This window comes from Cricetulus griseus, chromosome 3 (assembly GCF_003668045.3).
Source record: "Cricetulus griseus strain 17A/GY chromosome 3, alternate assembly CriGri-PICRH-1.0, whole genome shotgun sequence".
Lineage (NCBI taxonomy): Eukaryota > Metazoa > Chordata > Mammalia > Rodentia > Cricetidae > Cricetulus > Cricetulus griseus.
Window position 1 is genome coordinate 220032978 of NC_048596.1, and position 17165 is coordinate 220050142.

At 37.8% G+C, this 17165-nt stretch overlaps 1 protein-coding gene across 5 annotated transcripts in view; it reads left to right on the forward strand.

The window, feature by feature from the left end:
- Window positions 1–16592, forward strand: part of Mindy3 (MINDY lysine 48 deubiquitinase 3) — a 69834-nt gene extending 53242 nt beyond the window's left edge. For 2 of the 5 annotated variants that reach the window (XM_027405230.2, XM_027405232.2), the window contains 5 exons: window positions 2175–2247; window positions 7175–7247; window positions 8793–8880; window positions 12837–12908; window positions 15644–16592. In XM_027405230.2, the coding sequence (XP_027261031.1) occupies window positions 2175–2247; window positions 7175–7247; window positions 8793–8880; window positions 12837–12908; window positions 15644–15793 (456 nt within the window). In that variant the 3' untranslated portion in view covers window positions 15794–16592. Of the gene's footprint in view, window positions 1–2174; window positions 2248–7174; window positions 7248–8792; window positions 8881–12836; window positions 12909–14026; window positions 14163–15643 lie in introns of all 5 variants that reach the window. The other 3 variants (XM_027405233.2, XM_027405231.2, XR_003483292.2) reach the window with 2 other exon arrangements.
- Window positions 16593–17165: the final 573 nt, after the last annotated feature.

Consider the following 17165-nt stretch of genomic DNA (forward strand, 5'->3'; position numbering starts at 1 on the left):
GCATATAATTGGTTCCACTAATGTTGAGCTACTTCCCGAAGGACTGCACTTTGTATTCATCCACTGGTTTTCACACAGACCTCCTAAAGAAGAGAACTGAAGAAAGAAGGAAGGTTATGAATAGTTAAAAGAGCTAATGATTATACTAAGATTAATGTAGAATATAGGCAACACAGTTGATCCCTGAATCTTGAGAGCTGGGATACAATCCTAATCCTAGCTTTAGCCCAGAGCAAAGGCTATACTGATGATGTGAGTTTTTTTTTAAGAAATATTGTTCAAGAGGCTGGTGATGTAGTTCATTGGTAGAATTACCTAGCATGCAGGAAGCTCTGGATTCAATCCCAGCATGTTAAGACCAAGAGAGAGGCGCATACCTGTTATTCCAGCACTCAAGAGGAGGGTGTCAGAGGACCAGGAGCTTGAGAGCATCCCAAGATTCATAATGAGTTTGTGACTCTGTCAAAAAATAAAACACTGTTTGAAATAAGTTTAAGTAAGCAAACATAATCCACAAGTCTCTATGCTCTACCAAAATTACAAAAGCACTCTTCCTGTGACCCAGTAACTCACTGTAGAGCTCTCATAAAATATAATTAAGCCCACATGAAATTATACCTTCATGTTTGCTTTGACGCAATGTTTTTGATAGCAAACGTACACATATCCAGCAGTAAGATACTAAGTCATAAATTTAGGACAGAATTGAAAGTTAAACCAAAGAAGATATTGCTTAGCATGCGCATATGGTCAGAATAGCAGAAAAGACCTCTGCCTGGAGTGGAAAACAGGAAACATTCTATTACTGAATCATACAAAATACCAAGTCCTCTTTCTCATTCATCTTTTTTTGGAATACAAAAGAAAAAAATATGTAAGTTCTGTGTGGTTGCTTTGTTTTGATTCCCATTCCTGATTTTTCATAAAAATGGAACATGCTATCCTTTCCTGAAGAGGTCAGACTTCAGGGTCAGGTAAGAATTCTCCTTACTGGTTCTTTTAGTTCTTTCATAAATGAGATAAAGATGGGTGAGGATAGAAGTTAAGAGATCTAGCAGGGCAGTGGTGGCGCTCACCTTTAATCCCAGCACTCAGGAGGCAGAGGCAGGCGGATCTCTGTGAGTTCAAGACCAGCCTGGTCTACAAGAGCTAGTTCCAGGACAGCCTCCAAAGCCACAGAGAAACCCTGTCTCGAAAAACCAAAAAAATAAAAAACAAAAAAACATAGAAGTTAAGAGATCTTTCTTTAAAATCTGTCCATAATATATTTACGTTTTAATATTTATACCTCATGGCTATTGTGTTTGTTTTCTGGTTTGATGTGGTTTGAGATGGTCTTGCTGTGTAGCTCTGTCTGAGGATTTGAGATGGTGCTAGAGAATGCCTATTCTCTGATGAGGTGACTCACTGAACACAAATACAGGTAAAAGCTTGGAGAGAAGCTATGGCCAGACATCAGCAACAGGGCCCTCAATTCTGCATTCTTGTCAGTCAGAAATAGGATTTCACAAGGGCTTAGGTATGTGCAAGGAAGCGATATGAAGAAATGACATCGATAGAGCATTGTGCTACTGTTTTGATGAGCAGTGATGAAGAAACTTGACTTTTGAGGAAACAGGATAACTCTGCTGTAGAATGTCTCCTTGGAAGCTAAATTAGACATGAACCTGATGCATGTTTTACACTCCCCTTATAAAGTGGTATCTGCCATTACAATACTGTGTGTGATTGTATTAGTCTTTGCAATTAGAACAGTCTCAGAGTTCTAAGCCCAGTTTTGATGCCTTGAAAACTAGAGTATATTGTTATATCTTCTCTCTTAGTTTTGATTTGTTGAAAATTAGAATCTGATATTTGAAGTTATATATTTCTTTACATATACAGTAATATAAAATATACTTACAAATCATGGGTTCTTTACATACTGTATTTCATATCAATTGCTTTTATAATGTTAGCATGAAATCCTCTCAATTTTATGTGATTTAACTGTCATTTCTATCCTTCAGAAGTAAAATTAACTACTAAAGAGAGTTGGTGGTTTCTCTGGCCACTCACCTATGTTACATTTGTAGCTCCAAGAGTTCTGACTCCAAATGCCAGCATTTCTTCACCTCACCCTAATTGTTAATATAATGTTGCAGCTGATTGACAGTATTCATTTTGTTTTTTAGGATATGGCTTTAGTTGCCCCTGAGGCACCTTCTGAACAAGCCAGAAGAGTTTTTCAAACCTATGATCCAGAAGGTAAAACATCCTATATTGATACTCCGGTTTTATTCAAAAGATGAGTTGGAATACTAAATGGAAGATGAGTGTCAGTTCTAAAAAAAAACCTTGAGAAGTGATGAAATGGAAAACAGGACAGTAAAGATACCCAACTGTGACTCCCATCAGATTCTGCCACTGAGCAATTATGTTTATTGGAATCCTTAGTTAAAGGTGATTTTCTCTTTGATGTAGGATGTCAAAAGCCAGGATTCAAATAAGTAATATTCTTCTTTATTTAACTGATCCAAATGCACACTGAATAAGCAGAACAGGGGCTAGAGATTGGCTCAGCAGTTAGAGCGCTGGCTGCTGAAGGTCCTCGTGTGGTTTCCAGTACCCCTGTAACTCCAGCTCCAAAGGATCTGACACTTCTCACACACACACACACACACACACACACACACACACACACACACAAACACAATAAAAAGTAATTGAAAAAATACTTCATGAGTAAGACTGTCATCCTGATCATTCACCTTCTGATCCTGTGTTTATTCTACCAAAATGAGTTATGAAAATTTCACTTGTATATTAACTGTCTACAGTTACTGTCACCTGAGGAGTCTCAATGGCCTTTTGTTTCTGTACTGAGGAAAACATTGTGCCTTAATCCTGCATCTCCCTCCCATAAAGACAACTTCAAAGTGAACACCTTAAGTTCAGTTGGAAATTACCATATAGAAACCTAAATTGTTATATCAGGGCATTCCTCCAGAGCTCTCAAGAGCTTCAGTCATCATCGTGTTCTCTGTCTTCTACTTTAAGCTCTTTGCTCTTGAATCTGTCCTTTCCTTCAGGCACAGCTCCCTTCTTGTGCCTCTGCTGGCACTGCCTCATCGGGGAACAGATTAATTTGTGAGTGACTGAAAAGACTGAAAATGAAAATTCGGCTCAGTGCTTAATCCTTAAGCTTGCTTAATCAAGAGCAGTGATGAGAAAAGAAAACTGATCTTCATTATGGTGACTCATACATAGAATGCTGTGTCTGGTAGAGGAAGAAGAGCCCATTTAGCTTGCTTACTTTTTGTTTAATATTTTAGTTAATATAGCCCTGCCAAGCTAACACACATAAAAATTTGGAGATAAAAAACTTTTCACTGAATAGTAGAAATTTTAATTCTATTACTTGATATGTATTGTATAACATTCCTCACAATTATAATCAAGTAAATGAGTGAACTTTATACTGGAAGACCACAGGTAGACCATATCTTGCACGCTTTTTTTTAAGATTTATTTTTATTTTATATGTATGTATCTCTGTGTGTGCCACATGTATGTAAGAATACCGCATGAATACAGGTATTCTCTGAGTCCACAAGAGGGTTTCAGAAGCCCTGTAGCTGGAATTCCAAGTGCTTGTGAGTCACCCAATATGAGTCCTGGCATTTTCTGCAAAAGTAGCAAGTGTTCTTAACTACTGAGTGTCTCTCTATCCTCTACATATTCCTCTACCTTGTAAACATAATGGAGACTGATTTGGTGAGTAACATTACAACTTAGAAAACATTTTACCTCCATGAATATGTTAAAACAAGCTATGCCATGCATGTGACTGGTGTTATTGCTCAGTTAGGCGAGTATTTGCTCTGCTGGCATGAGGAACTAAACTCGGCTCCCCAGCACCCACATATAAAGTTAGCTATGGCAGTGTGTGCTTGTGATCCCAGGGCTGGGGATACAGAGTCATGAAGATCCCTGAACTTAACAGACTGGCCATCCAGCCAAGCTGAATCATCAAGCTCTGGGTTCAGCGAGAGACCCTGCCTCAAAACTAAGGTTGAGACAGAGTGAGGAAAACATTCAACATCTACCTCATATCTACACACACCTTCATGACACACACACACACACACACACACACACACACACACACACTTTACTATAACCTAGAATATAGATTATTACCATTTTTTGCAAAGTTGCTAAACTATCTTTTTGTATGTGTCACTTTCAAAGCTACATACGTATTTTGTATTTCTCAGAACCAAGAGTAGATTCTAGATGTTCTAAAGCAAAAATGTCTTTTTTTACAGCTAAAGTCATAGAAATGCTCGCACCATTGTAAAGTTGTTGACATTAGATTGCTGCTAATAATTTGGTATTGGCTTTCCTTTTACTTGAAAAATTACAGTAATCTGTATTTTAGATTCTTCAGGATTCTAGAAGCCTATGACTTACTTTGATGTCAAACAAAATTATCAGATCAAAAATATATTTTTGTATTTTCTCAGTTGGAATGCTATCAAAATTTTAATCTTAGCAATGTTTTGTTAAACCTCTTTAATTACTTGGCAAGATTTCATGATTAAACCATAGATTATGAAATGACAATAAAAACTGCTCAGAACATAGTGAGAGTGATTTACTAGACAGCAAACCCTTATGCACAAGCATTTAAGAAGTCTACAGTTTTAACTGTTGATCATTTTGGGAGAAAAGTATTTGGATCTGATCTTTGCCCTCAGGTATATACTATAATGGGATTCTAAAATAATAATAAAAGTAAAAGAATAGAGTTATATTGATGAAAGTGTCCAGACAGGGACAGCAGAGAATTTTACATTATACTTCCTAAGATGCTGAATATTAAGTAGAGAACTGTGATAGCCAATAATCACAGGGACTTTTCCAGATTATTGTTCCTGTCTGCTAGTGGCCAAATAAAATCTGCTTCACATTTAGAAGTTCCGGGCTTGTAGCTGTGACTTAACTAAACAAAATAATTTTTTTTCTCCGTCTTTCTGATTCATCAAAGCAAGCTTACAGACTTGAATGTCTTTAAAAGTGCTTTCAAGCAAGTTATTTTATTCTTTAGACCTCATATTATTTGTAGCTAGACAAGTTGTAGTTACACTAGCCCTTCACATTAAAATCTGTGCATTTTTTAATGATCTGGAGCATTTTAGTCAAGGGCAATCTGTCTTGAAAAGGGTGAACTACTTCAAGATGATTACAAATATAAAAGGCTTTTGTATACTCCTAATCTCTTTCCTACCTAGTAGACTATAAAATTAGACATCCAGAGTGATCAACTGCTCACTTTATCTGTAGTTTGTTAGAGGAGTAGGACTTTTAGTAGGACTTTTAGAACATTGTCTAATTGCTGAAAAAGATATTATGCTGGCTGCTAATTTAAAGTAGAGGCAATCTTTGGGAATGAGTACTTGTGAACTGTGCATTGAAGAGAATAAGCAACTGACTTATTCAGAACTGTTATCATTTGTAATTGCCCTACCAGTGTTTGTTTGTGTCATTAATTTTGGCATCAGTAGAGTTTGGGTCGCTTTCTATACTATTTTGTGTATATACACACCACCATTTTAGTTGTTGACATTTAACTTTAAATTTTGTTGAATCATTGCCAATTATTTCAATATTCCTGAATTTATTAAGATTTGTTTGTGTCCCGGTTTGGGTCAATTTTAGAGAGGTGTCTGAGCTGCTGAGTAGAAATGTGTACCCTTTGTGTTTGGTGGAATATCTGGAGGTGTCTGTTAAGAACATTTGATGTATGATGTCCTTTAACTCTGATGTTTCTGATTTTTTTGTCCAGAAGGCCTGCCTTCTGGAGATACTGGGGTAGTGAAACTGCATATGGATTGATGATGATCTCTGTCTTTAACTCTAGAAGTGTGCTTTGTGAAACTGGCTGCCCCAGAGTTTGATGCATTTGTTTAGGATAGCAATGTCCTCTTGGTCAATGTTACCTTTGTTATAATCAAGTATCTTTCTTTATCCTGTCTGATTAGAGTTAGTGTGAAGTCTGTTTTGTCGGATATGAGAGTAACACTGTCTGCTTGCCACTCCCATTGGTTGGGATATTTTTGTCCATCATGTCACTCTAAAGTGGTGCCTATCTTAACACTAAGTCTTTTTGTAGACAACAGGTAGATGGATTTTTGTCTCTTGATCGATTTAATCAGCTTGTGTCTTTTGATTGGACCTTTGAGGCTGTTAATGTTTTAAATTGTTAATGAGATTGTCAGTATTTAAGGTTATTAATGAAAGGTGTGTGTGGAATACAGGCATTGTGTTGTGACTTGTATTTTTGTTGTTGATTGTGTTCTCTGTAGTAATTTATTTTTTAGTAATTATTTGTTAGTTTTCTTTTTACAGTATCTTAGCTATGCTTATTCCTTTCTTCAGGCCTGAGTATTTCTTATATTTTGCTTAGGCTTGGTCTGCTGGATATAAAATTTTTAGGGTGTTGGTGTCATAGAAATTTTATTTTCTCCTTCAAATCTGACAGATTAGGTTAGCAGTCCTGGTCTGTTAGAACTTGTATTGCATTGCTCCAGGCTTTTCTGGCTTTCCAAGTTTCCTCTGAGACATCAGCTGTTGTTCTAATAGGTCTTCCTTTTATGTGATTGGCAGTTTTTCTCTTGTAACTTTCAATACTCTTTAAGCATGATATACCCTGGGGATTTTCTTTTCCCATCTTGTCTAGTTGGTGTTCTGTGTGCCTCTTGTGTCTGTATGGGTTTGTCTTTCCTTAGTTTGGAGACATTTTCTTCTATAATCTCATTGAAGATCCTATCTATGTGATTGACCTGGGATCCATCAACCTATTCTATTCAGAGGTTTAGTCTTTTCATGGTATCCCACCCTTCCTGTATTGTGGGTGTGTGGGGTGTGTGTGTGTTTAATTTTTCATACTCTTTTTTGTTTTGGTCTGGTTTCTCTATTTTATCTTCGAGTCCTGATATTCTGTCTTTGGCTGGATTCATTCTACTTATAAGGCTCTCCCCTGAGTTTTCTAGTTAGGTTATTGAGCTTTTTAATGCCATCCTCACTTCAGCTTTTCTTCAACTCCTTGTACTCCTGTAATGTGATCCTCACCTCCCCAGAACCTGATCAGAAATGTTCTTATTCCAACTTACCATTTATGTTTTTCCAGATAATGGATTCATAGCTGACTCCCTTCTAGAAGATGTGATGAAAGCCTTGGACCTTGTTTCAGATCCTGAGTAGTGAGTGGAATTGGAAGTGTTACTTTGATCACTCAAAAAAACATTCCATCAAGTCGAAACATTTTTACCCTGTTTTTCAAAAAAATAAAATAAAAGTACTAAACCTATATAGCAAAACAATACAAATTTAGGGGCGAGGGGAGCCTAATCCAGTCTGAGAACAGATAAACATATCCATCATGGTCTTGCTTCTTCACTTTGCGTTGTCTTACTTTTTAAAACTAAGTCTTTCAGTATTATTTTGAAATTTTCTCTCTACAAAGACTTCACATTTTTGAGATTTTATATATGCGGGTTCATTGAAAATAATGACTTTACCTTTGCTTCAGATCACAATCTAATGGCCTTCCTCAGACCCATGGAAACTCAGAGCCTTTGCATAGAGCACTCAAATGACACCAGGGCTGAAGAGGTTACAATAGTCATGCCATGTGTCACTGAACCTGGCTAGAGACTTTCCACAGATGTAATATTCAGAAAATCTTTTAAAAAAAAAATGTTTTTTCCCTGAGCACATGGTTCAGATTCCATTTCTAATAAAAACAAAAACTCTGGAACTGACCTAGTGTAAACACGGGCGGAAGAAAGGGAAAGACAAACACCCACCAAACTGAGTATAGTCCCCTGTGCCTGGCCCCTGCTCCAGCTGTCCATCCTTAAAGAGCTTGAGCCAGAGACTCCCCTGAGCACTGGGGAAGTTGATAGCCAAAATGCCCTGTAACTCCCAAACATGGTGCTTTGCTTGTTGCATAATAGGCTAAGTTTAACTTGGCATTTGAGATAGCACTGGGAAAAAACCTAAAAAAGCACACTAACAGTTTTGAAACCCTTTCAACTGCACTCCCCTTTTCTCTGCCTTCTTGATCTACTCATACATGACACTCTCCACCAGCCCCCATTATACCTAATATACAGGCAAGGGCTGTACAGAGCTTGTTCACTTCTGATTGCTGCTGCGCCAGCAAGGGCCAAGCCACTCACTATAATTCCCTAGATTAAAGCTCTGATGGCTGTGGCCTTAAAGTTAGATTGTCCAAGAATGTTGTCTATCTCATTTAGTTCATAAAAGTAACATTTTGACAGACATTTTTTATTATCTGATGTCCCAGTGCCTCTTGGCTTGTTTCTTTTTAACTCCTAGGGCCTAAAATAGTTTTTAGAAAAGTAAATGCTCCATTTGATTGTTGAATTCATGCATACCTAGGGAGCAGAGAGAATCTGCCTTTAGGAGGTTACAGCCTGAGTTTATAAGCCTTGGTTTTTAAATTACTTTACCTAATAAGGAACAATATTCTAAAGTCATCATCATAATTAAATTTTAAATAGTAACAGATTACTCTGATTTAAAAATAGCCAAGTTTTGGCAAATTGAATGTCATTCCTGTGTATTTGTCATTAAAGTTCTAAAAAGAACAGCTCTTAGGATTTTGGCATCCAAATGTGTTAGAGTACCAGAAATTTAATCATGAAAGAACGGAATAGTTTTGTGGGGTTTTGTCTCCTTTAGTATTCACTGTTTTTCTTTTTTTCTTTCTCTCTCTATAGTATAAATCTCATGAAGAATAAATTAGATCCAGAAGGATTAGGAATCATATTATTGGGTCCATTTCTTCAAGAATTTTTTCCTGATCAGGTAACATAGCCAAGAAAATATATGTATTCATTGTTCTGTTGAGATGATTGGCTGTGAACAGGACTTTTTTTTTCTTTTTCCTAAAATGTAAGACTGAGAAAACACTATTACATAAAGGCTTCCCATGCAGAGGTCAGAAGGACATGTATGAGCCCTTATGGCAGTGTAGTGCTTAGAAAACATGCATGTGTCAGTACAGTGATACAATGCCCAGAGGATGTGCTGATACAGCTCCGTACCCCTCTCATTAGGTGTGTGCTGTGCAGTAGGTCTGTGTCCTAGTACAACAGTGTAGGTCTCAGAGTATGCATGTCAGTACAGTGATATATGTGTGTAGTACAAGTGCTGGCATAGCCATGCACTCCTCTGGTTGGAGGCTTTATAGTTAGTGCAGTGATGCAGTTCTCTAAGGGAGTCACTGTGCCAGTACACTAATGCAATCCTCTGTTTCTGACGGGTGGCAGAGGATAGTGTAATACTAAAAAGAAGGATAAAATTAGAAGTACATGAAATACAGATAACACTCTATCTCCCATGCCTGAGTTCATTCTCTCAGGAAAACTGTTGGTTAGTGTGTGTCTTAGGACAGTGCCACAAGAAGAAAGGGTAGAAGTTCCTAGTAAAGAGCCTGAGTTCCAGAAGCAAAGGATGAACAGGGTGGTTTTGTCTTCAGCGGAGCAACACATATCTTCTATTGGGCTCTGCCTCAGTTAACAGGCTCTGTTCGTTCTCACGCTCTTTAGTTAGGCCTGCTTTGGTGGCAAGCCATTCTATAGCCTGCACCTGTCTTTTTCTTTGATCTAAGTGAAACATTTAACCACTGAACTGAGTTATTCAGCTTAATAATCATGGTCATGCCATCAAATATCAGCAGTATACATTGTTCCAATAGAAATGCAAATTTTGTTCAACTATTGTAGAAAATGTAGTTATTTCATTTTGACATGCTTGTTAATTTGGTATCTCAGGCACAAGTCTGACTTGAACAGAGTAATCAGTATTACTGGCATTCAATATTACTAGTTGATGCAGGGTTACAAAACAAGGTTCCTTTGGTTATTATGAATAAAGGAGGTGAGTGATAAAATTCAGGAACCAACCAATGCTATCATAGTATAATAAATTGAGCTTTTTAAACTTTGGCAAATAAATTATGAAATCAATAAAAAGATAAACCTTTCCAAAACATTGGAAAGGCACTATTGGACCATAGTGTCCAGTATGTTAGCATTCCAATTATTGGTCCTTTCTGAAAGTTCCTTTAGATATGTCAATGGATGATGAATTATAGCATCATGAAGTTTTGAAGCAGTATTTGAGGCTGTGGTTATGTTTCAAGAAGGTGCTACCAGGACATTAATAGAAATACTGCTTATTAGTTTTGAAACACTTAGTTAGGGTGGGGATTAAAAACTGCTGTGCAGTGTAAGACAGTTTCCAGTTCTTTTGGCTGCATGTGTGTTAATTACAAGATGATGCTTAATGTTAGTAGAACTTATTAGCTTGAGGAATTAATTGTTTTCATATATTCTTAATTCTTTGAGGATTTCATACAGTGTTTTGATCATATTCACCCCAGCTCCTCTCGTTAGCCCCTCCCAGATCACCCAATTGTGTGTCATCTTTTTGCTATTTTATTTAACAAGTCATTGACTCCAGTAAGAGTTCCTGTCTTTGTGGTAGTATTTCTTTACGTGGTAGAAGAATGTTCTAGTTCCCTTCTGTTGTACAGAAACAGACATTTCTCTCTAATTGGTTGTACTGTGCTGCATTCATGTTACTATTTGCTTGCTTCCCTATTACTCTAAAGAAAGTCTCCATACAAGCCTGGCTTTTCTCATTGCCTCTGTGGAATTCATATTCTTTTCTTACTCAACATATGTGGTCATGCTGTCATTTCCATTAGAGCAGAAGGTTCTCAGAGTGTAGTGTGTAAGAGCTAATTAGAAATGCAAACCCCTAAGTCTCTCCTTAGATCTGGTGGATCAGGAGCCTTGGAGAACAACACAGCAATGTTGAAGCACCTCTAGGCTCTTCATTAGGTGACTAATGGAGGTCTGACTTAGGACAGCTCCCTCACCTCTGCCCCTGCACACCATGTGGGAACTCAGACCCCCATGCCATATCTGCCTTCCTTCTGACCTGTGTCACTGGTGTCCTCTGTACTCGTGCATACCAGCACTTGCTGCTCAATTTGCTGCCATCCTTAGTTGGCTTCTTACCTAACAGATGGATACAAGGGTAGTTCGGTAAACGTGTGTCCATTGAACTTAAGAGTAAATGAAATGAGTTACAAAAACAAATTAGAAGGAAAATCTGTAAGTCAGGAATCTCTGTGCTGACTTACCACAGCTGCAGTGGAAGGACGCTGCATTGTTAGGAGGTAGTAGCTGAGCAGAGCAATGGCAGCAGCTTTCTTCAGGAAGTATATCCTGTATGCCTTGTAATTGAGGGCAGCTAGTCCCCCATTCGAGGTAGTGAAGACTGGAAAATTTAAGAGACATGCTTGGTGTCATTCACTGTTACATGACTGATCCAAGGGCTCAAAGTCCTTCCTGCATCGCTCTGTCTTACTGGTGTTTCTGTATGCCAATTAGTTATTCCACCTTGAGAATACAAATAGGATTTAAGTAAGGACAATGTTTGTTAAAATAAACTGTGACAATCCAGAACAAATTCCTCACCTAAGCAATCAGAGTGACTCAAGTGTACCATTGAGGAAGTGATCCCCTAAGTTCAGTTTGTGAGAGGTTAGGTTTTAGTTGGGAAATGCTAAAAGCAAATGTAAAGTCTTCAGAGTAACAACCTAATGGTATAAACTCACATGAGGTTTATTCTCAAATTAATTCCAACAGTTTTTTAAAGCTTGGAGAGTAGTAAGAAATCCGGTGGTATGCTCAGAGGAAACTTTACAGGAAAGTAAGATTTGGGTCAGGTCTTAGAAAATGAGAAAGGGGCATTTCAGAAAGAAATGTGTCTTGAGTGTCAGGACTCAGAATTTAGGGGTCAGACTAAAGGGCAGATTGGAGCCCCTGCTGTTTTGGAGACCCTTGCTTGCTCTTGGCATAAGGGGAAAAACTCTTAAAGGGGAAGGCTTAGCTCACGGGAATTGAAAAAGTGAGCTTGGGAAAGGAAAGCTGCTCTCAGCCTCAAGCCTAGAGCACAGCCCGAACCCTTCCCAGAGTCCCCCACTGTAAATGGAGTTAGCTAGCGGCAGGCTCCATTCTCTGACCTTCAGACCAGCTTTATTTGTACAAGCAAGGTATCACCACATCCTACCTCCCTCCTTTCAGTAAAGCTGCATTCTCTCCGCCCATCTCTTGTGCAGAACTGAAGCATGAGCTGCCAGCAGCTCATCTCCTACCAAGGAGAAAAGACCCAGTGGAGGGACTCTGGCCCAGGTTGGTTCATAGTCACCTTATGTCAGGGGTGGCCAAGAAGACAAGCTGTAGGGACAGAAAATTGCCTGCTGAGACTCAGCTAGGAGCCTATGCATTTTGAGTGAGAATGAAGTCTTATTAGGCATGATATATTTTGATTTCTGTGAAATGATATTTTTAATGGAAACTTCTGATTCAATGTTGTGGACCAAATTGAAGATATTGGTATATGTATATTTGTGGTTTAAGTAAAGTTAGTGCTTTGTTCCACACTGAGAAGCAAATGTTTTGCAGGGATATAGTTAGGAGATTTGTTAGGAGCTTGTCCTATTTAATGTAATCCATACATCTACATAAGCAAGTGCCAAAGAGCTTGCACAGGTCAGGGCTTCCCTGCTTTCAGAAGCAGTTGTTTCCTTTCTCAGCTTTCCTGGCAGTTAACTCTATACAAGTTGCCTTTATCAAGTGATTCTCCAGTAACAATAAGGAATTGGCATTTTTACATTCATTGCTCATTAGAAATTGCTTGATAAAAAGATATAACTTAAGGTTTTAATAGTCCTTTATTTATAATAGGGCTCCAGTGGTCCAGAATCTTTTACTGTCTACCACTACAATGGATTGAAGCAGTCAAATTATAATGAAAAGGTATGAGAATTCACATAGTAAATTGTCTTCAGCTGGGTTGAATAATTACATGAGTGCATGACTATGTCTGAGTCCTCTGCAGTTGCTACTTGAGAGGGTTCCAGAAGTCTCTCTCCTGCCACATGTGTCAAAATTGGGTGTATTCAGTTTGACTAAGCTGTACATTGAACTATGGGGGAATAATTTCACTGTGACAAAATTACCATGTCTGCTGTGTACACAATGTTACTTTAGACTGTGGAGGATTTCTGAATCAGCAGTTCTGGTTAATCCACAGAAGGTTGTTATTAATCCATTTAAATGCAGAAGTAGATAACACTGGGATTTTTTTAATTGAGAATTCTTTTTTAATTTATCAAAATGGCTTTAGTGACCACTTACATAGTGTACTTAGTCTTTAGTTTCACACAGACTTCTGAAGTCAGTATTGTATGTATGTGTGCTTTATAGAGGGGCCTAAGCACAGGTAAGCAGCTTTTCCAGAGCTAGGCAATGGCAGAGCTGAGATTGAAACGTGTCAGGAGTGTAGCCCAAGGCCAGAGCCTGTGCAGTTAGCCACTTTGCTTTGCACCTCTCCTTTCTAAGCCATGGATAGAGGCACATAGATACCTTGTGTCTGAGTAAACTAGCCTCATTCAAGGCAAAAGTTTTGTCTGAGCACTTGCACTCCTTTGAGTGAAATGCCAGTTTTATGTGTTCTTGTGGCAAGTCTTTCCATTTATTCAGTAGGTATCACCAATATTAGGAAGAATAACACCTTTTCAGTTTGATCTCATACTGGTCTTATAAATTTCTAAATTGGAGGATGGCTACAGAAAGTAGATCATAATGTATATTAGATACATTACTTTAGCGAAACCAAGCTAAGAGACTGAAATTTACTTTTATTTTCATAACAAAATATAAATCAAAACCTTTTATATATCCAAAAATCTTTTCACCAATTTATTGCTATCTGTAACAGAGTTCAATCAGTAAGAAACCCTGTGTGCTATCTTATTGTGTGTTAATGAGTACTTCATCTAGTTGTTGAAGTTTTGCCTAGCTTCGTCACCACTAAATATTAATTGACTGCCACATTCCCTGCAAGGTAGTCAAATATTATCCATATTTTACAGATGAGGCCTCTGAGACAGGGAGATTAAGTGACTCAGCCAGAGTCACACAGCAAGTCATTGACAGAGCAGGGATTGGAACTGAGTTCCTGATTCCCAATCCTGTCCTTGGTCTGCTTGGCCACGCTACCTGTATATAGTAAGTTTTCAAATCATGCTTGTGACAAGCGTCTGACATACTAACACAAGATTAGAAATCAAGACATACAGAGTATTAATGTGACATACTATGTAACAACCATAAAGCAAGGCATGCACGTGATTTATAAGAAGTGTAAAGTCCTGGCATTACGCAGGGACTGGAAACAGAGCTGAGTGCTTAGTCAGGTACCACTCAGGACACCAGGAAAACAGCAGCATACTAGCCACAGGCAACAGGCAAGGCATTAGACAGTAGTGGAGAGCTCAGAAGAGAGCACATTGTCCCTGCTCTGATGCTGTGAGCAGCTGGAGAAACAGGTCCTACCTTGTGTTATATTCCTTTCAGACAACTTTTTACAAAGTGGCACTTTTTCTTTGAGGTTGGAAAATATGAGTTATAATTTTAATATGAAAAATGTATTTTACCTTAATGCCTTTGGACTTCCCTAAAGAGTAAAGTTTATAAACCAAATTATGTGACCCAGTAATAGAACATTTCTACATCAGTTTTGTTTTTTGAGGGAACTCATGTTGAAGGCTGATCAACTTGTTTCTTTTAGTTCCTTGGTCACATAGCTTATGGTTTTTATGTTGCAAGAACATAATTATAATCACGTGTATAATCCATTGAATGGGTAAAAATAACTATACATACTCTGGAAGAGAGTAGTTTATAGACACTCCCTTAAATAACATAGTGTTTAATGTACACATTGAATCCTTGATAGTTAGGATTTTCAAATAATTTTAAGTATTTTCTTTAAAAAAAAAAAAGCAGAACAAATGTTTTCTGGTGTCTTCCCACCAAGTTATAGTTAATGTGATCGTTGCCACAGGTTAGCTTGCTCTGTCATCCTTCCATGACTTTTGTGTCTGTCCTCACATCTTTTGTGATTTTTTTTTCTCCATGATTGTCATAAAATGTAAAATACACTGAAGAGCTACATTTCAAAAACATTCAATCCAAAGACAGCAGATTTCATTAACAAGCATGCCAATACCTTCAGATCTGAACATGCAGTGCTTACATCCAAAGTGGAAGTTGAGGTTCTCTCAGAGTGCATAGCTGTGTTCTCTTGAGAAGCAAGAGCAACTGACTGCCTCATTAGCCCAGCCAGAGGAAACCCAGTGTGTATGGACACTAGGGGAAGAAACACACCCTATTTATCCGTCATTTGAAAAATGATGTTTTTCTTTAAAAGTATCTGACTTGTGATTCACCTATGCTTTTTTTTTATCTTGATCTTGAATTCTAGATTTTACCAGTTAACTAACAAAATGGTTATCACCATCTCACAAATTTATTTTGCAGATGCTATAGTTGAGTATAATTCCTATCAAAACAGTTAGACATAAAGCTCCACATAACAAGGTCTCAGAAACATACTTGCCTGTGAATTTGTCTGTATCCATGTGAGAATGGATCTATCTAATAGCTATGACTATTAACTGACCTTGCTGACTTTTTCCTCTTAACAGGTAATGTATGTGGAAGGGACTGCCGTGGTTATGGGTTTTGAAGACCCCATGCTACAGACAGATGACACTCCTATTAAACGCTGTCTCCAAACCAAATGGCCATACATTGAGTTACTGTGGACCACAGAGCGCTCTCCTTCACTCAATTGAGTTACCTGAGTATTTACATTGAAGATTGTAAAAAACGGGTGTTTAAGTGGGGATTCATGACTGGCTACATTAAGCTAAACACTGGTATTGTTGATTAACTGTAAATAACAATTAAAACACATTTTCAGTGTTTAAGGTATGTTTAAATTATTTGTTCTAAAGCTTTATGTTAAAGGTTATCCTATTTTAATCCTTTCTGTGAAATTTACTAGCAAAATTAAGCTTTAATTGAAGTTCATCACTTCTGCAGTCAGGTAATTGGTTGTTATTTACCAGATTATAAACACAATATTACAGCACTTTTATAATAAGACTCAGATACAAAAACCTGCCGGGGATCTCATTCCATTCAGATTCATGTTATTGTATTATTTTTAGCAGCCTCTACACCAAATATGCAGAAGTTAGGTTTTGTTTTTCATCTCTAAAATCTGTTTTCCATGAGAAGTACTAATAAATAACAAATTATCGGTCCTGGTCTTTTGATAGCTAATTTAACTCTGGCATGTTTACAAAAAGTGGGAAATATGTGGGAACTTGCCATTTGTTCACAGGTGCAGAGGGATGTATTTTTACGGTGATCGGGAAAGAATCTGTTTGCTAGGCGGTCTTAACACTGTACCTTTCACTGTATTGCTAAATACACTTCACCACCTTTGATCCTGCAAGCCACTTTTCTTGTATATTTATTTCTAAGCGAGGTAAATGCATGAGAACATCTGTTGTTACATTAGCATATGGCATTATTTATTATGGTCCCAGATAATACCATAAATAAAGACTTTTTTCTTTAACTACATCCTTGTACTTTTACATCAATGGCTCATGATCAAGTGCTTGTAAGGATTTCTGCCTTCAAACCTGCAAACAAAATTTCCTTGTGGAGTCAGAGAGGAATGTGAATAGAAGCACAAAGTTGGCTTACCTGAGAGCCCTGTGAACTCAGCCGGCAACACAAGGGCTGGATCATCTGGGCCAGTAGCAAAACTACAGCAGCCCCATCCTGTCTACTCTAGAGCTACTTGCTTCCTTCCCTTGTGAGTGAGTCCATGACTGTGTCCTCGTGCATTTCAGAAGTGATCTTTAACTTCAACACCGTGTTTTCCATGAGAGCATCTAGGTCAAGTTGGATTTTTATATAAACAATTACAGCATATAAACTAAGTAGATTTTAGCATAGGAAAAACTTGGCCCAAGATTTTATATGTAACTTTAGTGGCATTCTTTTCCAAGAATAAAATACTACTAGGATTTCAGAACATAGCACAGAAATCGTCTTAACTCCCACTTCACCCCCAGCAAGCTTCTTATTGCGGCTGAGTAAAATGGCATGGCATAATACTGTGTATGAATTTTACAAATTGTCACTGAA